Source organism: Triticum urartu, chromosome 4A (assembly GCF_056163025.1).
Source record: "Triticum urartu cultivar PI428250 chromosome 4A, HENAU_Tu73, whole genome shotgun sequence".
Classification (NCBI taxonomy): Eukaryota; Viridiplantae; Streptophyta; class Magnoliopsida; order Poales; family Poaceae; genus Triticum; species Triticum urartu.
This window is the reverse complement of record NC_141876.1, coordinates 326,854,528-326,882,442: the sequence shown is the minus strand read 5'-3', so window position 1 is coordinate 326,882,442 and position 27,915 is coordinate 326,854,528. Positions and strand designations below refer to the sequence as shown.

General features: G+C 43.9%; 1 protein-coding gene across 1 annotated transcript; it reads right to left on the bottom strand.

Annotated features, from left to right (window-relative positions):
- Nucleotides 1-21,909: 21,909 nt before the first annotated feature.
- On the bottom strand, nt 21,910-22,850 carry LOC147975739 (uncharacterized). The gene is made up of 3 exons (XM_087520559.1): nt 22,595-22,850; nt 22,302-22,516; nt 21,910-22,197 (listed from the first exon to the last, which is right to left on the bottom strand). Exons 1-3 carry the CDS (start codon nt 22,848-22,850, stop codon nt 21,910-21,912), a joined length of 759 nt encoding a protein of 252 aa, XP_087376685.1.
- Between the last annotated feature and the right edge of the window lie 5,065 nt (nt 22,851-27,915).

The following is a 27,915-nucleotide window of genomic DNA, read 5'->3' as shown; positions in this document are numbered from 1 at the left end:
CAATGTTGCCGCTCTAGCAAAGATTCTGTCCGAACTGTTCAAGGGCGAGGAAGAGGAGTTCACCCGCATCAAGCCACGGGATGGATTCTCCATGTACAATCCTCCAAGCTGGGTAAGTTATATTTCCCTGCTCCCATTTTCCCGCGTTCTTAGTCGTAAGTATTCACCTTGCCACTTTGCGGCAGGAACTGCGAACAGCCATAAAGGAGGTCAGCAGCCCTTCTCCACAACCAGAGGACCCTGACCGAGCCATCGATTCCGGACTCGAAGAAGATCCCGTTATCTCCGTGGAACTGATAGACCGGCAGTTCTATCAGTTAAGCTATGATGATACTCCGGTGGCCATTACGGCCGACTATCCCGGACTGCTCCCTGCATCGCAGGTAAGAAAAATCAAAAAGTCCCAACTCCAAAACTAGGATCCCCTTTTAGGCACTTCACCCACCATATACACCTCGCATCTTTTACAGGGAAGGCATTCGGGACGCCCTGCCGAACCCGCGGCAACTCGCCAACAAGAGGTGCCGAGGCCGGGTAGGCCAAAAAGGAAGGCGATCAGGACGGAGACGCCGGCGCAAAGGTATAGGAAAAACACCCCGCTCCGTGGTTGCCGTCTTTCTCAAAATGTAATGACGCCCGCGTTTCTTTGACAAAAAGAATGCTCGCCGGAACATGTCCAGCGATGCTGCAAATCAAGCTTCCACCTGTCGGGCGCCAGGACCGGACATAGAGGCGGAAGGCGATATGGGGCAGGCGCCGGATAATCCCCCGACAGAGGATGCGGATAGATTGTCCGCTACAAACTTAGAAGTGGAAAGCGCCATGAATCATAGGCGCCACCGGACCGTACTCCGCGACGCTTGTTTCTCACCAGAGGCGTTCGACGCCTTCAATTCTGGAGAGCCATACCTCCGTGCTACTCAAGATGGTTTAACCAGAGCCACGGATCAGTATGTAAAGGATGTACGGGTGAGTAAATCTGACGATTTATATGTATCAGTAGCCCCTGAGACTTGAAACAGTTAGCAGAACTGATTTAAGGATCATTTATAATGTGCAGGTTCTTACACAGAAGAATACTAGGCTGTCCCAGGAGTTGGAGGAATGCAAGACCCAACTGGGGGCCGCTCTTGCCGCATTGCAGGAACAGAAAAAGCCTCCCGCTGGTAACATTTATTTTTGAAGAATGGTGGTTACCATATAGTGTGCGGCATGTCTGCAGATCTAACAATTGATTTTGCAGATGAGTCCGGAGAGAGTCCGGGGGACCAGCATGTTATGCGACAGCTCGAAACTGGCAAACGCGTGTTGAGTAAGGTTATGCTGGAGAAAAACAGTCTCCAAGATGCTAATGTTAAGCTGAGCGTTGAACTAAAAGACGTTCGGGGCCAGCTTGCGGACTCCGAGAAGGAGAATAAGCGGCTTCGGCACGGCATTTTTAGTAAGTGCTTGAATGAATCCTGCTAAAGGAGTTCGGCGAAGAAGTCGACTAACAACTTTATGTCTGTAGGTATGCTAACGGCTCGTCCCACGGAGGAAATGCCCGAGTCTGCGGGTGATCTTCTGTCCGAGCTGTCACATCTGCACGAACAAGTACGGCAGGTGATGCAGGGTGTTGCCCAGGCCTTGTGGCCATCTGTCTCCCTGCCAGAAGGTGTTGCAGAGCTTGCAGAGAAGCTGAAGGGAGCATGGCGGCGCCTCCGTTTATGGAAGATATCAGCCTGCCGACAGGGTGCTAGAGAGGCCTGGGCCATGGTGAAGACATGGTATACCAAGGCAGACCCGAATCACATGGCCGAGGTCGGACCTGTGGGGCCCGACGGAAAATAGATCCCCGTTAGCTTAGTTTATGGGTAAGTAGAATTAGCCGCAAAGTATTCTCAATAGGACTGTAAGCTGGACCGCCTGTTGGATGGTATAGAGGAGGAATTTAGTCAGTCTGCATGACTATGTAATTAAAGTGACATGTATAATGCCTTCTAGCCAGATTGTAGATCATTTGTCATTGCGGACCTTTTTGCTTCAACCTCCGGGCCCGATAGTCCGGAGAGAATCCGAATACCCGCTTAGTTATATAAAACCGGGGTATGCGTGGAGACCAGGCGTAGGGGTCATTAGTGCTTTATCAGACAAGTGCCCAACTAGTTATGCTATATTACATGGGTAGTAAGAAACATCTTCCAGGGAGAATAGTTCCGTTAATGGTTCCTTTCCCTGGGCAAGCATGCCCTAAAGTGCATGTCCGGACTGCGATAGGAGATGCAGGAAAAACATCTGGGGGCAGATAGGAAAAATAAAATTCATCTTTTGTCACCGACCGAATATTCCCTTAAGAACGCTAGCTTTCGGCTTCACCCAGACTGAGGTACACATCCGGCTGACCCGGCAGTAACAATCGCAGAGGTGCTCCCCTTATGCCCTAGCCGAATTAACAGGAACGTAGGGCATAAATACAAGAGCCAGGCAACTCAGCTTGGCCAAAACGTAAGTCATATCGATGCATATAGTGGTGAAAAAGGTACATGCGGAAGTATAACACATGTGTTGGGCATGAGGCCCAGATAAATAATTTAAGCTTCTGTGAGAGAAGCCCCCAGGTATGAAGAGTGCGGTTAGCGCATCTGTACTGTGCAAACAAGGCACAAGGTGGCCCTTGAAGGCCTAGAGAAAGAAGAAAAGAAAGAAAGAAAGGAAAACAAGACAGATAATGTATTTGTGAAAAATGAACAAGGGGAGGGGACTAACATAGAGTCCGGTGCTAGGCGTAGAATCTTTGGAGCCTGGCCGCGTTCCATGGGTTCGGCTCGAGTCGACTAGTCGATGCATCCCGCAGTCGGTACGCTCCATCGGTCAGAACTTGGTCGATAATGAAGGGACCTTCCCATTTGGGCTCGAGCTTGTTCTTTTTCTTATCCGGCAGGCGTAGAACTAGTTCGCCAACGTTATAAGTTTTGGCCCGTACTTCTCTGCTTTGTTATCTGCGAGCCTGTTGCTGATAAAATGCGGAACGGGCTTTGGCTACGCCATGCTCCTCCTCCAAGGTGTCCAGATTGTCCTGCCGATCGAGCTCGGCTTCTCTTTCTTCGTACATGCGCACTCTAGCTGAGTCATGAATTATGTCATAGGGCAGGACTGCCTCTGCGAAGTACACCATAAAGAAGGGTGTATATCCGGTACTACGATTCGGCGTGGTCCGCAGCCCCCAGAGTATGGAGTCGAGCTCCTCTACCCAGTGCGTGTTAGACTCTGTTAAGGAACGCACTAATCTAGGTTTAATGCCGCTCATTATAAGACCGTTTGCTCGCTCGACTTGACCGTTGGTTTGTGGGTTATATACTGAGGCATAATCGAGCTTGATGCCCATTTTGCTGCACCAGAGTTTTACCTCATCAGCCGTGAAGTTCGTGCCGTTATCAATGATGATGCTGTGGGGGATGCCGTATCGGTGTACAACCCCGGATATGAAATCTATCACCGGTCCAGATTCGGCTGTTTTAACCGGTTTGGCCTCTATCCATTTGGTGAATTTATCCACCATGACCAATAAGTATTTTTTCTTGTGGGTTCCCCCTTTAAGGGGTCCAACCATGTCAAGCCCCCAGACCACAATGGGCCATGTAATGGGGATTGTTTGGAGGGCGGTGGGTGGCATGTGGCTTTGATTTGCAAAGAGCTGGCAACCGGCGCAACATTGGACCTAGTCCTGTGCATCTGCTCGGGCCGTTGGCCAATAGAATCCTGTATGGAAGGCCTTGCTTACGAGAGCTCGGGCTGCGGCGTGATGACCGCCGAGTCCGGCATGAATTTCTACCAAAAGATTCCGCCCTTCCTCTTCGGAGATGCACCTTTGAAGGACTCCGGTAGTGCTTTTTTTGTACAATTCTCCCTCATGGACCCTGTAGGCCTTAGATCGCCGCACTATGCAGCGTGCCTCATTTTGGTCCTCCGGAAGTTCCTGTCTAGTTAGGTAGGCCAGGAATGGTTCTGTCCATGGGGCAATAATGGCCATTATTTCATGGGCTGAAGGTGTTATTTTGGTGGCGGAGGCTCCGATTGTGTCAGAGAGTTCGGTATCGGGTATTTTGGCCGGGTCCGTACTGTTGTTACCGGTGTCCCCTTCCCATACTACGGATGGCTTAAAAAGCCTTTCCAAAAATATGTTGGGGGGACCGCGTCGCGTTTTGCGCCGATGCGGGCGAGGATATCCGCCGCCTGATTGTTTTCCCGAGCCACATGGTGAAATTCGAGTCCCTCGAACCGAGCTGACATTTCTAGGACGGCATTTCGATAGGCCGCCATTTTTGGATCCTTGGCATTGAAATCTCCGTTTATTTGGGATATTGCGAGGTTTAAATCCCCACGCACCTCCAGGCGTTGAATGCCCATGGAGACTGCCATCAAAAGACCATGCAACAGAGCTTCGTATTCGGCTGCATTGTTGGAATCTGTATACAATATTTGCAGTATGTACCGAACGGTATCTCTGGTTGGGGACGTCGGGACGACGCCTGCCCCTAGACTGGCCAGCATTTTAGAACTGTCGAAGTGCATGATCCAATTGGTGTATGCGCCGTACTCTTTAGGGAGTTCGGCCTCCGTCCATTCGGCGACGAAGTCGGCCAGTACTTGTGATTTAATGGCTTGGCAAGGTTTGTATGTTATGTCAAACGGGAGCAGCTCAATGGCCCATTTGGCAATCCGGCCCGTAGCATCGCGGTTGTTGATAATATCATTAAGTGGCACTTCCGAGGCTACTGTAATCGAACACTCTTGAAAGTAGTGTCGCAGTTTTCGTGATGCCATGAATACCGCATATGCTATTTTTTGGTAATGCGGGTACGGTGATTTGCATGGAGTGAGGACAGTGGATACATAGTATACCGGCCTTTGAAGAGGGAATTTGTGTCCGTCCGCTTCCCGTTCGACAACAAGCACCGCGCTGACAACTTGATGAGTTGCCGCAATGTACAACATCATTGGTTCGCCGATGTTTGGTGCGGCCAGGATCGGGTTGGTTGCCAGAATGGCCTTTATTTCTTCCAATCCGGCTGTGGCCGCGTCCGCCCACTCGAAGTGTTCGGTGCGTCGAAGGAAGCAATAAAGGGGTAAAGCCTTTTCTCCCAAGCGGGAGATAAAGCGGCTTAGAGCCGCCACACATCCAGTTAGCTTCTGGATTTGTTTGAGGTCTGTTGGGGTAGCCAACTATGACAACGCTTGGATTTTGGCCGGATTAGCTTCAATACCTCTACTGGAGACAATGAATCCCAGGAGCTTTCCGGCTGGTACGCCGAAAACGCATTTTTCCGGATTGAGCTTGATGTCATATGTTCGGAGGTTGTCGAATGTGAGCCTCAAATCGTCTATCAAAGAGTCGACGTGTTTGGTTTTGACGACCACATCGTCTACGTATGCCTCTACTGTTTTGTCGATTTGTTTCTCCAGACATGTCTGAATCATGCGCTGATATGTTGCGCCGGCATTTTTTAGCCCAAAAGGCATTGTGTTAAAACAGAAGGGACCGTATGGTGTGATGAATGCCCTTGCGGCTTGGTCTGACTCCGCCATCTTGATTTGGTGGTAACCGGAGTATGCATCGAGGAAACACAATGATTCATGTCCTGCAGTAGCATCAATGATTTGATCGACGCGTGGGAGGGGGAAGGGATCCTTTGGGCAAGCTTTATTGAGGTCTTTGAAGTCGACACAAAGGCGCCAGGATTTGTCCTTCTTTGGTACCATTACCAGGTTTGCTAGCCAGTCTGGGTGTTTTATTTCTTTGATGAATCCGGCCTCCAATAACATGGCTAGTTCCTCTCCCATGGCCTGTCTCTTAGGTTCAGAGAAATGCCAAAGAGCTTGCTTGACCGGCTTGAATCCTTTGACGATATTGAGGCTATGCTCGGCCAGCCTGCGTGGGATTCCCGGCATGTCAGAGGGATGCCAAGCGAATATGTCCCAGTTCTCGTGCAGGAACTCTCGTAGTGTGGCATCCACAGTGGGGCTTAGGTGTGCCCCGATGGAGGCTGTTTTTGTAGGGTCCGTTGGGTGGACTTGGAATTTGACTATTTCATCCGCTGGTTTAAAAGTGGTGGACTTGGATCTCTTGTCGAGTATCACGTCGTCCCTGTCCACTGTGGAGCGTAGCGTAGTTAATTCCTCGGCCGAGGGGGCTTCGGATAATGCCTCGAGGGCCAATGCGGCTGTTTTGTTTTCGGTGCAAAGTGTTGTGTCTGGATCACTAGCGAGAGTGATGATTACGTTGGGCCCGGGCATTTTAAGCTTCATGTACCCATAATGGGGTACGGCTTGGAGGATTGTGAACGCCTCCCATCCTAAAAGAGCGTGATAGCCACTGCTGAACGGGGCCACTTGGAATGTAATTTCTTTGGACCTGTAATTGTCCGGCGTGCCGAATACCACATCTAGTGTGATTTTCCCAGCACAGCGTGCTTCCCGACTGGGGATAATTCCTCTAAAGGTTGTGCTACTTTGCTCGATGCGCTTCCAGTCTATTTCCATCTTTTGAAGGGTTTCCTCATAGATGAGGTTTAGTCCGCTGCCGCCGTCCATGAGTACTTTGGTGAGTCGAAAGCCGTCCACGATTGGACTGAGGACCAGTGCGGCTGGTGCTCGGGCTGTTCGGAATTTGGGTTCATCACTGGCATTGAAGGTAATAGCCGTGTCACTCCATGGATTTGTTGCTGTTACGTGGCAGATTTCGGCCATGCTGTGAGTGTTCATTTGCGCCTATTATTTGACGCGAAGGTCTCGAAAACTGTTAACATTGTATTGTTATCCACTGGATGGTGCTCTGTGGTATGTGAGATAAGAAGATCCTCACCACTTTTGGCCACCTGCCGGAGTATCCAACATGCTCTAAGGCTATGTGTTGGTATTATATCCGCCGTGCTATGAATTCTGCAGGGTCCGTTGAGCCATCCCTCCAGTACGGTTCCTTGCCCTGTAGAGGGTTTTTGCTTTTTGGTAGTTAACCCGGGTGTATTGTGATGATGCACCCTTTTAGTTTGGACTGGGTTTGAGTTCAGGGCCTGATTATCCCAAAAGTTTGTTTCGGTTTTCCAGGCACTTTCCATCGCACAGTACTTTCGTACTATGGACGCCAAGTAAGCAAAGCGTGTTATCTCACAGCGATTTATGGCGTTAAGGATTCCCTTGTCCATGCAATTATTGCAGAAAAATAAGATTGTGTCTTCCTCGCGACAGTCCTTAACCTTGTTCATCGCAAGGAGGAATCTGGCCCAATAATGATGTACTGTTTCCTGGGGCTCTTGCCTGATGTGGGAAAGATCGCTTGTGTTTGGGTGGGTGGGTGGAATTGAATCCGAACCCCTACCCGATCTGGGATCCAGGGGCCGAGGAGTTTCCGATTTTGGAAGTTCCGGCTCTGGGGTATTACCCGCTAATCCTGGTCCGCTGTCTGACTCGTAAGTTCAGGGATTGGATGTTGTCCTCCCGCGAACGGGCGTCCGGCTCGGGGAGCTCGGAAATCCGGACATAGTTGGTCCTCGGGATAGAGGAAAGGTCGCCGCATTGTTCCTCCACCACTGCAATATGATGGGTGACCAGTGGAGAATTAATCTCCCTTTGATCAGGTTTGAGCCCAATCCGATAATTGTCTGTAGCGACTCCCAAGGCGGCGATGCGATCCAAGAGGTCATTTAAGGAGGAGAGCTCCATTGGATCCATCTGTTCGGCGAGTGCCAATTTGACATGGAGGCTGTTTTCGATGACCCGAGAGTTCATCGTCGGCGCGGTGGCCGAACAGGCGGTCATGATGAAACCGCCTAGCCGGAGAGTTTGGCCGATGGCCAAAGCTCCCACAATAGTAGTACCGCCATTAAAGACGAGACGAGACATCCTTCCTTCTGGCGAAGGCACAGAGGGACTCTCAATGAAAGCACCAATGTCGGTGTCAAAACTGGTGGATCTCGGGTAGGGGGTCCCGAACTGTGCGTCTAGGCGGATGGTAACAGGAGGCAGGGGACATGAAGTTTTACCCAGGTTCGGGCCCTCTTGATGGAGGTAAAACCCTACGTCTTGCTTGATTAATATTGATGATATGGGTAGTACAAGAGTAGATCTACCACGAGATCAGAGAGGCTAAACCCTAGAAGCTAGCCTATGGTATGATTGTATGTTGTCCTACGGACTAAAACCCTCCGGTTTATATAGACACCGGAGAGGTCTAGGGTTACACAAGGTCGGTTACAAAGGAGGAGATACACATATCCGTATTGCCTAGCTTGCCTTCCACGCCAAGTAGAGTCCCATCCGGACATGGGACGAAGTCTTCAATCTTGTATCTTCATAGTCCAACAGTCCGGCCAAAGGATATAGTCCGGCTGTCCGGAGACCCCCTAATCCAGGACTCCCTCAGGTAGCAAGAAGGATTTCTGGCGCCGTTGCCGGGGAGTCTACGCAAAAGTCAACATACCAAGTACCCATCACAACCCTTATCTCCCGCATTACATTATTTGCCATTTTCCTCTCGTTTTCCTCTCCCCCACTTCACCCTTGCCGTTTTATTTGCCCTCTCTCTCTCTCTATCCTCCCTCTCTTTCTCTATTTGCCTCTTTTTGCCCGCTTGCTTGTCACGATGGCTCAACATAACAGTAAATTGTGTGACTTTACCAATACCAACAACAATGATTTTATTATCACTCCGATTGCTCCTCTTACCGATGCTGAATCTTGTGAAATTAATGCTACCTTGTTGAATCTTGTCATGAAAGATCCGTTTTCTGGCCTTCCTAGTGAAGATGCCGCTACCCATCTAAATAGATTCGTTGATTTGTGTTATATGCAAAAGAAGAAAGATGTGGATAAAGATATTGTTAAATTGAAGCTATTCTCTTTTTCGTTTAGAGATCGTGCTAAAGCTTGGTTTTCGTCTTTGCCTAAAAATAGTATTGATTCTTGGAACAAGTGCAAAGATGCTTTTATCTCTAAGTATTTTCCTCCCGCTAAGATCATCTCCCTTAGAAATGATATTATGAATTTTAAGCAACTTGATCATGAACATGTTGCGCATGCTTGGGAGAGGATGAAATTAATGATACGTAATTGCCCTACTCATGGTTTGAATTTGTGGATGATTATACAAAAATTTTATGCCGGATTGAATTTTGCTTCTAGAAATCTTTTGGATTCGGCCGCGGGAGGCACTTTTATGGAAATCACTTTAGGAGAAGCTACTAAACTCCTAGATAATATTATGCTTAATTTTTCTCAATGGCATACTGAAAGATCTACTAATAAAAAGGTGCATGCGATATAAGAAATTAATGTTTTGAGTGGAAAGATGGATGAACTTATGAAATTATTTGCTAGTAAAAGTGTTTCTTCTGATCCTAATGATATGACATTGTCTACTTTGATTAAGAATAATAATGAATCTATGGATGTGAATTTTGTTGGTAGGAACAATTTTGGTAACAACGCGTATAGAGGAAATTTTAATCCTAGGCGTTATCCTAGTAATCCCTCTAATAATTAGGGTAATTCCTACAAAAATTCTTATGGAAATTATAATAAGATGCCCTGTGATTTTGAATCTAATATTAAATAATTTATTACTTCGCAAAAGAATTTCAATGCTTTGATTGAAGAAAAATTGCTTAAGATTGATGAGTTGGCTAGGAACGTTGAGAGAATTTCTCTTGATGTTGATTCTTTGAAACTTAGATCTATTCCACCTAAGCATGATATCAATGAGTATCTCAAAGCCATGAGAATTTCCATTGATGACTACAAAGAAAGAACCGCTAGGATGCGTGCTAAGAAAGATGCCTTTATAAGAGCGTGTTCTTCTAGTTCCTATGAAAATAAAGATGAAGATCTAAAAGTAATTGATGTGTCCCCTATTAAATCTTTGTTTTGCAATATGAATCTTGATAATGATGGGACTGAATATGATCCACCTTTACCTAGAAGGCGTTCCAAAAATTCAGAGTTTTTATATCTTAATGCTAAATTTGATAAAAGTGGGATTGAAGAAATTAAAACACTAGATGTTGCTAAACCCACTATTTTGGATTTCAAGGAATTTAATTATGAAAATTGCTCTTTGATTGATTGTATTTCCTTGTTGCAATCCGTGCTAAATTCTCCTCATGCTTATAGTCAAAATAAAGCGTTTACTAAGCATATCGTTGATGCCTTGATGCAATCTTATGAAGAAAAACTTGAGTTGGAAGTTTCTATCCCTAGAAAACTTTATGATGAGTGGGAACCAACTATTAAAATTAAGATTAAAGATCATGAGTTCTATGCTTTATGAGATTTGGGTGCTAGTGTTTCCACGATTCCAAAGACTTTGTGTGATTTGTTAGGTTTCTATGATTTTGATGATTGCTCTCTAAACTTCCACCTTGTGGATTCCACTATTAAGAAACCAATGGGAAGAATTAATGATGTTCTCATTGTCGCAAATAGGAATTATGTACCTGTAGATTTTATTGTTCTTGACATATATTGCAATCCTTCATGTCCTATTATTCTAGGTACACCTTTACTTAGAACGATTGGTGCAATTATTGATATGAAGGAAGGAAATATTAGATTCCAATTTCCGTTAAGGAAAGGCATGGAACACTTTCCTAGAAATCAAATTATTACCTTATGAATCTATTATGAGATCCACTTATGGATTGCCTACCAAAGATGGCAATACCTAGATGTATCCTTGCTTTTTATGCCTAGCTAGGGGCGTTAAACGATACCGCTTGTTGGGAGGCAACCCAATTTTATTTTTATTACTTGCTTTTTGCTCCTGTTTAGTAATAAATAATTTACCTAGCCTCTGTTTTGGTTGTGTTTTTTGTGTTTAATTAGTGTTTGTGCCAAGTAGAACCGTTGAGAAGACTTGGGGAAAGTCTTGTTAATCTTGCTGTAAAAAAACAGAAACTTTAGCGCTCACGAGAACTTCTGCCATTTTTATTTGAAAGTGATATTTAGTTAATTATTCTTTAAGATGATTAATAGATAAATTCCTCATGTCCAGCAATTTATTTTAGAATTTTTGGGGTTCCAGATCTTGCGCTAGCTACAGATTACTATAGACTGTTCTGTTTTTGACAGATTCTGTTTTTCGTGTGTTGTTTTGTTTATTTTGATGAATCTATGGCTAGTAAAATAGTTTATAAACCATAGAGAAGTTGGAATACAGTAGGTTTAACACCAATATAAATAAATAATGAGTTCATTACAGTACCTTGAAGTGGTCTTTTTCTTTCGCTAATGGAGCTCACGAGATTTTCTACTTTGAGTTTTGTGTTGTGAAGTTTTCAAGTTTTGGGTAAAGATTTGATGGATTATGGAACAAGGAGTGGCAAGAGCCTAAGCTTGGGGATTCCCATGGCACCCCCGAAATAATCTAAGGACACCTAAAAGCCAAAGCTTGGGGATGCCCCGGAAGGCACCCCCTCTTTCGTCTACTTCTATCGGTAACTTTACTTGGAGCTATATTTTTATTCACCACATGATATGTGTTTTGCTTGGAGCGTCTTGTATTATTTGAGTCTTTATTTTTTAGTTTACCACAATCATCCTTGCTGTACACACCTTTTGAGACAGCCACACATGATTTGGAATTTGTTAGAATACTCTATGTGCTTCGCTTATATCATTTGAGTTATATAGTTTTGCTCTAGTACTTCACTTTTATCTTTTAGAGCATGGTGGTGGAATTGTTTTATAGAAACTATTGATCTCTCATGATTCACTTATATTATTTTGAGAGTCTTAAATAGCATGGTAATCTGCTTAAATAATCCTAATATGCTTGGTATTCAAGAATAGTAAAAATTTCTTATGAGTGTGTTGAATGCTATGAGAAGTTTGATGCTTGATAATTGTTTTGAGATATGAAGATGGTGATATTAAAGTTGTGCTAGTTGAGTAGTTGTGGATTTCATAAATACTTGTGTTAAAGTTTGTGATTCCCGTAGCATGCACGTATGGTGAACCGTTATGTGATGAAGTCGGAGCAAGATTTATTTTTTGATTGTCTTCCTTATGAGTGGCAGTCGGGGACGAGCGATGGTGTTTTCCTACCAATCTATCCCCCTAGGGGCATGCGCGTAATACTTTGCTTTGATAACTTGTAGATTTTTGCAATAAGTATATGAGTTCATTATGAATAATGTTGAGTCCATGGATTATACGCACTTTTCTTCCTTCCACCATTGCCAGCCTCTCTAATACCGCACACCTTTCGCTGGTATCATACACCCACCATATAGCTTCCTCAAAACAACCACCATACCTACCTATTATGGCATTTCCATAGCCATTCCGAGATATGTTGCGATGCAACTTTCCACCATTCCGTTTATTATGACACACTCCATCATTGTCATATTGCTTAGCATGATCATGTAGTTGACATCGTATTTGTGGCAAAGCCACCATTCATAATTCTTTCATACATGTCACTCTTGATTCATTGCATATCCTGGTACACCGTCGGAGGCATTCACATAGAGTCGTATTTTGTTCTAAGTATCGAGTTGTAATTGTTGAGTTGTAAGAAAATAAAAGTGTGATGATCATCATTATTAGAGCATTGTCCCAGTGAGGAAAGGATGATGGAGACTATGATTCCCCCACGAGTCGGAATGAGACTCTGGACGAAAAATAAAAATAAAAAAAGGGGAAAGAAAAGAGGCCATAAAAAGAGAAAAGGCCCAAATAAAAAAAGAGAGAAAAAGAGAGAAGGGACAATGTTACTATCCTTTTACCAGACTTGTGCTTCAAAGTAGCACCATGATATTCATGATAGAGAGTCTCTCATTTCGTCACTTTCATATACTAGTGGGAATTTTTCATTGTATAACTTGGCTTGTATATTCCAATGATGGGCTTCCTCAAAATGCCTAGGTCTTCATGAGCAAGCAAGTTGGATGCACACCCACTTAGTTTCTTTTGTTGAGCTTTCATATACTTATAGCTCTAGTGCATCCGTTGCATGGCAATCCCTACTCACTCACATTGATATCTATTGATGGGCATCTCCATAGCCCGTTGATACGCCTAGTTGATGTGAGACTATCTTCTCCTTTTTTGTCTTCTCCACAACCACCATTCTATTCCACATATAGTTCTATATCCATGGCTCACGCTCATCTATTGCGTGAAAATTGAGAAAGTTTGAGAATGTCAAAAGTATGAAACAATTGCTTGGCTTGTCATCGGGGTTGTGCATGATTTAAATACTTTGTGTGGTGAAGATAGAGCATAGCCAGACTATATGATCTTGTAGGGATAACTTTCTTTGGCCATGATATTTTCAGAAGACATGATTGCTTTGTTAGTATGCTTGAAGTATTATTATTTTTATGTCAATATTAAACTTTTATCTTGAATCTTTCGGATCTGAATATTCATACCACAATTAAGAAGAATTACATTAAAATTATGCCAAGTAGCACTCCACATCAAAAATTATCTTTTTTTATCATTTACCTACTCGAGGACGAGCAGGAATTAAGCTTGGGGATGCTTGATACGTCTCCAACGTATCTATAATTTTTGATTGCTCCATGCTATGTTATCTATTGTTTTGGACATTATTGGGCTTTATTATCCACTTTTATATTATTTTTGGGACTAACCTATTAACTGGAGGACCAGCCTAGAATTGCTGTTTTTTGCCTATTTTAGGGTTTCAAAGAAAAGGAATATCAAACGGAGTCCAAACGGAATGAAACCTTCGGGAACGTGATTTTCTCACCGAACATGATCAGGGAGACTTGGACCCTACGTCAAGAAATAAAGGAGGAGGCCACGAGGTAGGGGGCACGCCTACCCCCCCCCCAGGCGCGCCCTCCACCCTCGTGGGCCCCCTGTTGCTCCACCGACGTACTCCTTCCTCCTATATATACCTACGTACCCCCAAACGATCAGATATGGAGCCAAAACCCTAATTCCACTGTCGTAACTTTCTATATACACGAGATCCCATCTTGGGGCCTGTTCTGGAGCTCCGCCGGAGGGGGCATCCATCATGGAGGGCTTCTACATCAACACCATAGCCCTCCGATGAAGTGTGAGTAGTTACCTCAGACCTTCTTGTCCATAGTTATTAGCTAGATGGCTTATTCTCTCTTTTTGGATCTCAATACAACGTTCTCCCCCTCTCTTGTGGAGATCTATTCGATGTAATCTTCTTTTTGTGGTGTGTTTGTTGAGACCGATGAATTGTGGGCTTATGATCAAGATTTTCTATGAACAATATTTGAATATTCTCTGAATTCTTTTATGTATGATTGGTTATCTTTGTAAGTCTCTTCGAATTATCAGTTTAGTTTGGCCTACTAGATTGATCTTTCTTGCAATGGGAGAAGTGCTTAGCTTTGGGTTCAATCTTGCGGTGTCCTTTCCCAGTGACAGTAGGGGCAGCAAGGCACGTATTGTATTGTTGCCATCAAGGATAACAAGATGGGGTTTTTATCATATAGCATGAATTTATCCCTCTACATCATGTCATCTTTCTTAAGGCGTTACTCTGTTTTCATGAACTCAATACTCTAGATACATGCTGGATAGCGGTCGATGAGTGGAGTAATAGTAGTAGATGCAGGTAGGAGTCGGTCTACTTGTCTTGGACGTGATGCCTATTACTTCCTTTGCTTTTATTTTACTTTGCATCTTTACCACAAAAATACCAAAAATATTGTATTATCATATCTATCAAATCTCACTCTCGTAAGTGACCGTGAAGGGATTGACAACCCCTTATCCCGCTGGTTGTGAGGAGTTATTTGTTTTGTGCAGGTACGAGGGACTCGCCCGTAGCCTCCTACTGGATTGATACCTTGGTTCTCAAAAACTGAGGGAAATACTTATGCTACTTTGCTGCATCACCCTTTCCTCTTCAAGGGAAAACCAATGCAGTGCTCAAGAGGTAGCAATGGGATATCACAATATCTCTTATTTAATTAATGCATCTATATACTCGGTAAAGGGTGGAAGTCTCAGCCTTTTGCCTAGTGTTTTGTTCCACTTTTGTCGCCCTAGTTTTCGTTATACCGGTGTTATGTTCCTTGATTTTGCGCTCCTAACACGACCGGGGTTTATTGCCCCCCTTGACAGTTCCCTTTGAATAAAACTCTTGTAGCAAGGCCCAACTTCGTTTTTACCATTTGCCTAATATCATCTAAACCTTGCATAGGGATCGGCTAGCTCCCGAGGACTCTTAATCAACTACCCAGGCCAGTGCTCCTCATGAGTGTTGGTCCAAACCTGTCAATCGCCGGTGGCCACCAGGGGCAACTCTGGATTGGCCTACCGGTTGTTTGGACAATCCGATCATGGCATGAGACGAGATACATGTGGCTACTATCAGGGTATCCGCATGTCGGGAGGTCTTGTTAGTTTTGTTTTACGATTATCGATATCTCTTATGAACCAGGATTCCGAGCTTGATAGGGTTGTCCCGGAATGGAGGATTTTCCTCCACAGATCATGAGATTTTGTGATGGACTAAGTTGGGACACCCCTGCAGGGTCAAATATTTTCGAGAGTCATGCCCGCGGTTATGTGGCATATGTGAAATTTATAATATCCGATTGTTGAGAACTTGACACCAGATCCAAATTAAAATAGACCATCTGCGTGTCTAACCATGACCGTCTCTTTTCGAGTGAGTTTGAGAATAGAAAACTGTGGGGTTATGTCTGATTCATAAGTAGTTCAAGGTCACTTCTTGATCATTAGTAGTTGCGACCGTTATGCATAGTTTCTCTTCTTACTCTTGTACTCGTTAGTTAGCCACCATACAATGCTTAGTGCTTGCTGCAACCTCACCACTTATCCATTCCATACACATTAGGCTTTGCCAGTCTTGATACCCATGGTAATGGGATTGCTGAGTCCTCGTGGCTCACTTATTACTACAACAACAGGTGCATGTACCGGTAAATAATGCTATGATCTAACGTGAGCGCGACGCTTGCTTGTTTGGAGTTCTTCTGCTTCTTCTTCGATCAAGGGATAGGTTCCGGGTCGAGAGCTTGGGATTAGCAGGGTGGATGCCGTTCTTCTTTTTCGTTTGATTTCATCCATAGTCAGATCCTGCTCTTTTGTATGATGACTGCTATGTATTGATGTATCCATGTATTCATGTTGTAGCTTGTGGTGAGTGTAAGCCCATATTTGGTATCCTCATCTATTCAGTACATGGTATACTGTAATGATATCCACCTTGCTATGTGCTCGAAATGCGGTTGTGCCCCAATCATGACTTCATCACGTGATTGGGATAGAATCGCATCTTGGGCGCTACAAGTTGGTATCAGAGCCTTACCGAGCGTAGGAGCCCCCTTGATTGACTGAACCGATGCCGTTGTCGAGTCTAGAAAAAAAATATGTTGAGTCTAGTTATATATTGGAGAGTTGGATTTCTTTTACTCCCATCCCCTTCATCGCTCTAGGGAGGAATCTTTACGCAGGTGTTTTGTTTCCATTACTCCTTTTTTTCACTCAAATTTTTATTAGGATCACGCGGGTATTGTTGGAGTCATTGTGATATCCTTGTGACGGGAATTCTTTCTTGGTGCCACCTAACATTTAGGGGTTGTGGCAGTGTCCCAGGGAGTTGAGCTCCAAGGTGTTTTCGTCACAGAGCTTATCATTTTCAGTTCCGGAATACCAGAGGACGCCAACATAAAAAACGCTTCTATACTCTTTGTGGTGAGAGTAGTTCGGTGCCACCCAGTACAGGGGAGGGCGATCAGATGTATTGACACGGCTAGTATATCGGATGTTTTTGAAGGTCTGAGATACACCGTTTTCGAGGTTCGTGGTTATGTGTTGATGGAGGCAGTACATTTGGAGCGTAGAATTCTGTTAGGAGTTTTTTGATGATATTTTGCTCCTTATACTTGTTGTACCAGATAGCATAACCGAAAATTTCAGTAGTTCATAGGTGGGAATTCAAGTAGTGACCTAAGTTTATCCTCCCAGCAAATGCATGAGGGGTTATGTATTTGTTTCTGGCTTATTTTCCAAGCCAAATTCTTAGTTTTGTTTTATTTTTGGTATTCAAGTTGCTTCGAAGTCAAGTGTTGATTCCACACCTTTTCCTATGCGGTGTTCTCAAATTTCTATGGGAGTGCTAATCCTTCTTGATCATCAAGATTTTCATGTCAATCCTTTCAACCGGTTCACTTCTCTTCAAGTTATTCCATACGGGCATCGCTAAGAAGCCTGAGGATTTGTACATTTCATCCATCCCAAGTTTCTTCTTCTTTTCCCACCATCCCACCCTTTTTCTTTGAGGACTTAGATTTCTTAAACAAGTATCCATTTATATTCATGGGAAGTCTCTTCGTTCTTTTCCTTCAATGTTTTAACCTGGTGATTCTCATGAAGATGAGAAGGAAGCTTCAAGTTCCTCATTCTTTCATTCTCCATTCTCTTTTCTTCTTTGCTTGACGAAATGCAAGCTTTCGGTGTTGATCATATCCCTTTCCTCCTTTCAAATGCTTTCTCATGGTGATGCACCTCTTAATCATTCACCTCTTGCTGTTCATATCCAGACTGCCAAAGATATCCCAGAAGATTCATGTTTCCGCTCGGAATCCATTCAAGCTATTTCGAGGTTGTTACCTTATTCAAGTCATTTAACTAAACCAGTGCAATCTCTCTCTTTAAAAGTCTTCAACGGTGTTTCTTTGAGTGGGCCCTAACCCACAGGTCTTTCCCAGGATCCTACCTGACTCTTCTATTTTTATCCAGAGTTATCTTCAAATTCTTTTGGAAGTTTGACGTAAGAATGAATTTTCATCACTTGGATGCCTCCTTCAAGATCGCTTTCAAATTCTTTCCATCTTTCGCTCAACCTCTGTATTCTTCATTGTTCCGGAGTGTATCACCAATTAATGGTGGTGTTTTTCATTCTCTTTCTTAGCATTGAAGACCGAAGAAGCGTTTCTGCTAAATCTTGTCCTTTCTCTTGAAGATTCATAGTTCAAGCTTGATGTTATCCCCTCAAATTGTTCCAATCGTGTGAAATTCGTTTCATATCCATCTGAAGCATTTCATGAGTGTTTTCGTTTCGATTATCCAGAGGCCATCACTTCATTCTTCATTTTCAACTTTCTGCTCTCGTTTCCCCATTCTCACTAGTGCCTCGTTTGAGTATTCTTTAGTCAGCTCGTGATCTCTTCCTTCTCTTGCATATAAATTTTCTCCAATATCTTTGTCATTTACTAATCCTTCCCGACGATTTGTTCTCTTTTCCTTCATTCATTTTCAATTCTTACGGTGGTTCATTGGAGATTCGTCTTCCTTTGTTCTCTTATCAATTAATTCGTTCTTTCCAAATCCTACCAGTGGTTCGTTGAAGATTTTCCGAAATTGCGCTATATCTCTCCCTAATCTGTTTCAAAGAGTATAAGTAGTATGCAAAATCCATTTCTTGTCATCAATTCAAATTGAAGAAGGATACACAAAACATAAGTCTTATTCTTGTTTCATCCTAGTGATTAATCCCTTTCTTCGGAGTTTGTTCATGAGGAATACATTATCGGTATCAAGTTGTTTATCTTTGTTTTCTGGAGTTCCAAGTTTTCTGAACTATCTCGTTAAGAAGCTCCATCTAAATCATTGCAAGGCTTCACCTTATTCTTTCAACTTCTCTTTCTATCTATCGTCCTTTTATTACCGGAATCCTTCTAGACTTTTCTTCATGGTGGCTCATCAAGATTTATTTCATTCTCAAATCATTCATCAAGGTTCTTGTAGGAGGTGCTCAAGTATTCTTCATCTTGCATTTAGAAATGCAATTCATTCTCCCTTATCCCGAACTAGAGTTTTCCATCTATTTGTTCCTCTCAACCAATCAATCATTTGGTAGTGCCACAATTTGACCTCAAGTTTTGAGATGTTTTCCATAAGCCCACAACAAGCTTATTCTTTTGTTGTTGATTTTTCAACAACTCCGTTCAACCCTTCTATGCAAGGATGCTTTTCAAATTCAATTTTGGGAGAAGTTTTCATTTCCTTCTCCGTTCTTTTCTTTCGTTGATATAGCTTCTATTCATTCGTTCCGGAGGCATTGTGATGTTGCTCCCTTCGACCAATCATCTCGTTTTCTCAAGATCATATTCTCTTCCTTGCTTTTCCATTCAACAAGAGTGTTGTGTCCTCTATCCAAGTTCCTTTTATCTTATCAAGTCTTGCCTCTCTTTTTAGTCAGAGTGCTGCCGAATTCTTCTTTCTTTGCTTCTCTTCAACCAAAGTGGGTTCAAAGTCTATATTGTTCCTTGAGCTCTTGGTTCTTGTCGTATTCCTTGTTCCGCTTTCCTAACGGAGTGTTTGCAATCTTGTTCATCTCCATTGTATTCTTTCTTTCAATTTGTTCAACCTCTCAAGGCTCGTGGTTACACTCGCTTGTCAAATAAGCAACTTTGTTTTACCTCTTACTCTTCCGCGTCTCTCTGGTGTCATCCTTAGATCTCAGGGCGAGAGCTCTTGTAAGTGGGGGAGTGTTGTGACGACCCAAGACCAAGAGTCTAGATGCCTTCTAGTTATTTCGTTGTTGTCGTGTGATTTAGTTTTCTGTTGCATTTCATCATCGCATCATGCTCATTGCATTTGGATGTTTTATTTAAAACTTGCATCCGTTCGTAGTGGCCACTTCTCCTTTGTCTCAGTTCGCCTTTCTCACCAACCGGTTTGTCGATTCCCTTTTGTCAAACCACCTAACCCCTCTTTGCACAGTCCATCGACCCCTCACCCGCGTCCGAAACTTCCCCGAACCCGAATCGTCCTGTCTTGACCGATGGGTCCGGATCATCCCCAGACATCCCCAAAACATCTTCGATTTCTCATTTGGACTTCCCTAGCCTATTTTTCTTGATCGTCTGATCTAATCGAAGGGTCCAACCCTAGTTTTAATCTGTATATATAGCCCACCTAGTCTAAAGCGAAACCAAATCCCTAATTTCTAGGGATCCTCCTAGCCGCTGCCACCCCTATCCATTCCCTCCTCCTTCCTCGGGATCTCACCCTTCCCCCTTGCTCTTCGTGCCCAACCAACCACAACCGCCGCCCCCTCTGTTCCCCAGGCCGAGCAGGAGTGCTCTGCCTCGTCTTCTCGCGTGGCCAACAGCCTCGACGGCGACCTACAGGACCACCTTCATGCCCTGCTTCTTCCTCCTCCTCGAGGAGATGCCCCTCGCCTCGAGCACCAGCGCTCCAAGGCCGTCTTCTGCAGTTCGTTGTCGCCGGAGCTCACCACCACCAATAGGTCGCTGCACCTCTCCACCGCCCTGCCAAGTCGGTTTGCTGCATCACCCGCCCGCCTCCTCTACTTCGAACGCGTGCGTGTGCCTACCTCCCTCACCTTGCAAGCCTCGTCGCGGGTCAATCGCGTCCACCGCCATGGACTTCCTCGTCGAGCCATTGCCGCGTCGAGCTCCATCGTCCAAGTGCGCCGACCCGTTCCCTTGTCACCCAAGCCGCCATATACCTCGACCAGCCCAAGCCCCCATGTCGCCACCCCTGTTGACCTGCTCTGTTCGGTGACCTCCGAGAAGCACCAGCTGCCGGATCATCTCGAACTCGCCTCCCTAACCGAAATTGGCCCAGATTCGGCCATCTCCAACGCCTAGTCGCCGGTTCCCGCCGACCCCATCACCAGAACCTCCCCTAGCATCGTCTTCTGCATCGCCATGAACCTGTTACTACTTCTGTTCTCCATTCTTTAGTAACGAGCAACAGTAGCTCACTCGGTGCAGTCGCACATTGACCGCACCAGGCCCAGCTCCATCGTGACGGCGCCCACGGCCCCGAGCGCCCCAGACGCAACCCAGCCGCTTCACCGACTGGGCTTGGCCCATGGTGAGAAACCTCCAACCTAGTGCCCTATTCCAGCCCAATTCCCAGATTTAGCCCGTGCAACATTTTTTTTGTCTACTGGAAGTTTGGACAATCTGATCATGGCCTGAGACGAGATACGCGCGGCTACTATTAGGGTGTCGGGAGGTCTTGCTGGTTTTGTTTTACCATTGTCGAAATGTCTTGTGGACCAGTGATGAGGACATCAATACCATTGTTACACCCACAACCCCTACTGCTACATATACTAGACCAATTACTAAAGCTCGCATACGCCAATTAAATTATCAGGTACTTCCGTTTCTTGGTAATGATTCTAATGTTCATGAGAATATGATGCTGCCTAAATTGGATACATTTGTTTTGCATACAAATGAAGGGCCCACTACTAGGGAAAACCCTAGTAGTAGCGCTTGAAATATGCATAGCAGTAGCGCTGGGTCCAGCACTACCACTAAGGCGCTACAGCTAACTAGTAGCAGTAGTGCTGGAAAGGGAGCGCTACTGCTACTTGTAAGTAGCAGTAGCGCTTGTTCTAAAAAGCGCTGCTGCTAAATTTTCCTGTATTTTTAAAAAATACAGCTTATTTTCATTGTGTGGTTTTATATACAGTACTTTCATCATATGATTTTATGACCATGATTACATATTATATATAACAGTGGGTGAAATGAACATGGAGTAGATTCAAGTGGAGGCAACATGTGGTGCATGTCGAAAGTACTACTCTAATCCAAACTTGATCTAGTTTGGATTAGTAGTACTTTCGATGTGCACCACATGTTGGCTTCACTTGAATCTAATCCAGGTTCATTTCACCCACTGTTATATATAATAAGTAATCATGCTCATATAACAACCTAGCATCATGCATCATCGATCATAATAATAAATAACTCATCATTGGTATCATAATAACAAGTCATACTTATTATCATCGATCATACAACTTCTACTCGATACCACATCATCATCATAGCCATCTAACCAATCCTACTTAGTTGTTCTAAGCACATGATCATGAGTATTATTAACTAGGACCTACTACCTTCTCTTAGGTAAAATAGCACAAAACAAGATAGGCCCTGACTCTCCATTATGGAGAATGGAGATTATCCTATCTTCAATTCTTGCCTTTCGCACAATGTTGCTTCCAAGTACCTCCTTACGACTGTCCATACATTTTTTCCATTCTTTGATTTTCATGTCTCCACATCTTTTAGAAATCCAATATGGACAGGTGAGATTCATATGATGACCTGGCCGTATGTTCAAAACATCAAGGCGACCATTCTGATACATCAGATGAGGCACACAATCATTCGGGATTTTCTGTTGAAAAACATAGTAATAACTTCGTAGTTAGCAATGTAGTTAAGTTTTAGAAGAATTTATGCAAAAGGTGCACGGATGTCGTAATACTGCAAAAATCTTACCATGACATCTCCATGGATGTTACTGTAGTTCAACACGTGCACTAGTGGCACATATTGACCATAATGTGGAAGAGTTTTATAATAGATATTGTAATTCTCATGATCAGCACAAAATGCGACCAAATGATTTTTCTTCTGATAAGTTAACTTAGAGCCATCGGTGTAGTAGGTTCTGTCTACCATGTTCTGCACATTGTTTGAACAATGAAAGTAAGCTGTCAATGGAAATAAGCTGTCAACTATTTTGAAATGAACAATATAAATTAGTTAATAACTATGTTTGATAAACTCGCATAGCGGTAGAATTGGAAGCGTATCGACAAGGACCCAAATGTCCATATTGTCTTGGTCGATGTTAGGATCACCAAGATCCATGGTGACAAGCATACCCTCATAAAAACCATACATCTTGCAAAGTGCTTCCCAATTTTTGCAACCAAAATGGGTTACGCTCTCAGAATTATACAGATTTACTTCAAAATCCACATCATGATGGGTCCTTAGGTGAATTTTCTTTGTTTCAAAATTTTCATGGTCTTCAAAACCCATCCTCTCCAAGACATAGCGTCTTGCATGGCATGGGATAACCTACTCAAATTGTAAAAGATGAAATTACACGTTGAAATAGTTGAAGTCATGCTTAATTACGAAAAAAACAATTTTCGTCGTTGAGTACTGTGTCAACATCGAAGGTCTCCTGGAGCTTAATGCTGAAGCGCTGATCTTCGTCCAGGTGAGGCCTATCGCATAGACCTCGGTCGTTGTTGCACCAGCTGCACTCCCCCGGGAGACTTTCGTCTTCCGTTGATGACATTTCCTATGTTCATAATTCAAAGATTAAACTTGTACAATTCAATATATGTACTATAAAAATTAAATTAGATCATTATTTTTCATCACGGGTTGACTATCGGTCTGCCGAGTCTATATGGTGGAGACTCTCCCTCAATGATTCCTCTCTGACATTTGCGACCGTCGGTGATGGTTGTTACTCCTCCTTTCCCTAGTGCATAACAATGGTCTAGCACAAGGAAGAGAAGGAGAAATGACCCCCACGACAATAGTCGGCGTCTTCGTCCTCTCTCATACATGGTGGATACACTCCCTCACTAATTTTTCGACCTTCGGTGATGGAGCCTCGACAGACTTAAAGTCAACCCGAAATGTCGTTTAATTATTTTTCGAGAAAATCCAGGACACTTGATATTTCCTACATATTCTAGCACAAGTCATGCCAGAATTCACGGAAAAATCCGGCATGGCCTTCACTAAAAAAGGACATATCGAGCACCTGAAATTTGCCGGAACGGAAATTAGTTAGCACTCCGGCAAAACATAGGCCACTATAGGAGGTGTAACCTGCAAACATGGCCGGCCACTTGGGCAAGCACATATCCTATTTGAGCAACACAAGATATACATGTTTATATCTACATCATATGAGCATTCAATAAGCATTCAAGATATACACCTAAATTCTATTAACTACACCTAATTAAAAACCTACATTTTAAACATGCTTCGATCATAACTAGGGTTCATACTATGTTATTCTAAGATTAAACACCTAAAATAGCTAAATTAAATTAACAACATGCGGTGGCTGGTCTCACCTCGATCGAGGTCGGAGGGGATTGGTGACGGGGATGGCGGCGGGGATGATGCAGGGGCTCCTTGATCTCTGCAAAAACAAAGTATAAACAAAAACATTATTATCGTCATCTTAGGACTTAGTGAAACTCCATAAGCTACATTGAATTATTCTATTCAAATTTACTTATAATTTCCTATTCTTTTAAAATTTTCTAAAAATTTCCTATTCTATTCAAAAAACCAATATTTACTTATTTTTTCAATTTCATAATTTATTCTATTCAAATTACTTATTCAAAATTTCTAAAAATTTCCAATTCTATTAAAAAACCTACATTTACTTATTCTATTCTAAGTACTTATTCAAAATTTCTAAAAAGAAAATATACTAAAAACCTACATTTACTAAAAACAAAAACCTACATTTACTAAAAACAAAAACCTACATTTACTTAAAACAAAAACTAAAACAGAAAGGGGGACGAGGAGGTGGTAGGAGACCAGGAGGAGGAGGGAAGGAGGAGAAAGGAGGAGGGAGGAGGAGGAGAGCGAGGAGGGAGGAGGAGGAGGAGGGGTCCGCTGGAGAGGGAGGAGGAGGATGGGAAGGGGCCGCTGGCGGATAGGGAGGAGAGAGGATGGCCGCGGGAGGAGGGAGAGATGAGGGCGGCGAGAGGAGGAGGAGGGAGGGAGGGAGGGGAGGGCGGCAAGAGGAGGTGGGAGGGAGGGAGGCAGCACCTTGGGGGCGACGGCGGCGGCGACATGCGGTTAGTGGAGATGAGAGTGTGTGAGGGAGAGTGAGGGACGCGTGTGGCGTGCATAAGATACCCGTAGTAGTAGCGCTTGTCCATAAACAACGCTGCTGCTATGATCATTAGCAGTAGCGTTTTTTCTTAACCAGCGCTACTACTAAGGCTATGATCATTAGCATGTAAAAAAGGCATCAAATGAAAAAATGCATTGGTCATCATCGATTTTTTTTGTAGAATCTGAATTGTTAATAGGAATCTTCGCTGATTTAAGAACCAGCAAAGATTCCTATTGCGGCAACAGATCCTACACATAGAGTTCAATGAAGACCAACTGGCTGTGATGGTTTGAGAGGCACCATATTTAAGGTGGTAAAAATTATGTTCGCGGAGCGAGGTGGGACTAAACTTTGGTCTAGGAGGGGGACTGAATTTATCAGTAGCGCTAGTCGGGGAAAAAGCAGTGTTGCTAAGATTCATAGTAGTAGCACTTTCAAAAAGTGAGCGCTACCACTATCCCTAGCATACCTGGAATGGTCTATCAATCGTAGTAGTAGCACATTTTATAGGTTCAGCGCTGCTGCTACGATCATAGTAGCAGCGCCCATGCTGCCGAAGCGCTACTGGCATGTAGCAGCAGCGCTTTCCTTGAACAAGCGCTACTGGTGAACTCCTGTGTATAAGCATTTCCCTAGTAGTGTCCTAGCATGGATAAGAGGGATGAACACTGGAGCAAGATCAAGCATGGAGATGATGGCATGCGCATGGGGAACAAGTACGGAGTTGCAAGTGATGATTTCAGGACTTTGAAGCCACCATAAGGAGTGCATGAAGCCTTGGACGAACTATAAAAGATGCCACTTCATAAATTTTGTCCAGAGGCTATTCCAGGTGCTGTGTCACCTTATTATTGGGCCAGGCCCATGTAATTTCTAAATACTTAAGTATAGGTTGTTTTTAGAGTCCGTATGTGTGGGGAAACAAGAGTTAGGGTTGGTTTCGGACCCCTCCTCCAAGGGCCACGAAATTCCCCCCTCTTCCTCCATATATACAGCTATAGAGCGTCGTTTAGACTTCGGGTTTTGTTTAGATTAAAAGTTCGACATAGCTACAACTTCGCGTACTTCATTTGTGTTCAACAACCAGACCAAGGCATCACAGAACCCCACCTTGTCCAATAAAGCTTTCATCTTATATTCGCAATATCCAGATTGCAATCTTAGTTTCTTGCTTGTTCTTCATTTGCTTGCAGGAAATAGACCCTCGTGGTTAGGTTGATCGTGCTCCGGCGTGGTCAATAACCCCTCGGAAGTTGGTTTAGCGATTTCTAAGGCGCGACGTCTCGCACGTTCGTAGCCGGATCGTCAAGGTCGACTCCCACAAAAAACGATAACTATCTCATCGAAACATCGGGACACCCTCGCCTCTATCAAGTGGTATCAGATTTCCAGGTTGCTCGGTGAGATTTTCTAGTTTTTCGTAGTTTAGATCGAGTCTGTTCTTCATACCTATAGTCCACGAAAAAGCCAAAAAACTAGGGTTAGTTCATCGTATCCGAACCAATCTGCGCCTTTGCATAATATTTTTTCAGTTTTGCTTTGTTGAATTTACGGTTGCATCGTCATGTCTAGTTGTTGGTCTTAGCATCTAGTCCTTTAGAGTTTCGAGTTCTATCATAGTTTGTCACGCCGCCGCCGCACCATCTTCATCGCTGCTGCCATAAACCACCACCGCTGCAATATCCCACCAACGCTACCATATACCACCACCGCTGCCATATCCCACCAACCGCTGCCATATACCACCACCGCTGCCATATCCTACCATCATATATCCACCACCAATACGAGTTCTTTTTCATAATAGGTTTGCTTTCGAGATCCATCTATTTTCTGTTCCGTGTTTCCTTGCCTGAGTAGGTTTCGGGAAAAAAATTCTGGAGACCCCCTGGCAGTTTTTAGGCCAAAATTTTGGCAGGCGAAAATAATTTTTCCCTATCCTGTTTTTAGGCTTTTCTGAGTCTTTTGAGACACTTTCCATCATAGTGATTTTTTGTCGCACTTTTTCATCATCGCTGCCCTCATTTCTGAAAAAAAAATAGTCAAAAAAATTTCATGCCTATCTTGTCAATTTTACTTGGGAAGAGATTTGAGACACTCGCCATTATAGTGATTTTTCGCAAAAAAAGAGGACAAAAAAAGAGCGAAAAAAATACCAGAGTGGGATTTTCCCTTGTTTCTGTGCCACTCCGTGATTTTGTTAGTGTTCTAGGCTCGCGTCTCTAGTACGGTCTAGCCTAGGACCAGCACCGTACCGTCGTTGAGCGTTTATTCAACTTTGCATCTCTGAATTGATTATTGCTGACCCTTTTTCTACCATATTATAAGCCTTCCCAGCTCCACATACATCTACGTCATGCGTTTGAATCTCCCTAGTAATCGCTCTATCCAAGCTTTGAGAGTTTTGACTACAATGGTTGCCAATCACCACCTGCCGCTTGGTAAGAACTGGTAAGAATTTGAGATTTGCTTGGCGGATTTGTGACACACTGCCACTTTCTAGTAGTCTATAGGATCATATTCTTGTGTGTTTCTATTGCTGCTAACCATGGCAGGGTCACAAGACGACGAGATTGACTGGGAGAACATGACGAAGAAAGAGCTTCATGACAAATTTCAACAAATGTTAGGTCAACAGGTGGAAGACGTGATGGCCAGCTTTGGAAAGGCACTTGAGAGGATTGATGACATTGAGAAGAAAATTGACAACAAGTTGGATGCCAAGTTTGAGGAAGTACTCGCGCGTCTACCACAACCATCAGCGGCCTCTCCTGCACCATTGCAACAACAACAACCACCTCCACATCGCGAAACAGCCCTCCAATGACCGAGCTGTGTTCCTCTTGACAATGACCAAACTTCTGGTGCCGCTGCTATTGTTGTTGATGCTTCTCTGGGTCCTGCTTCTGCTACGGAGGAGGACGATTACGTGGGTGATTATGAGGATGAGGTTGATCAAAATCAGAACTACGTGCAACCACCAGCACGACCACCAGGTCATCCACATGCAAATAATCACAATGGTAGGCCTGCACCACCACCTTAGGTACGAGATCATGACCACATTCCTAAATTGAAATTGAATATTCCACCATTTGAGGTACATATGTTCCTGATATATATCTTACTTTGGAGTTAGAAACTGAACAACATTTTACATGATTACAATATCCCGAGGAGAGACGGGTTGCTGCTGCTGTTTGTGCTTTCACTAGT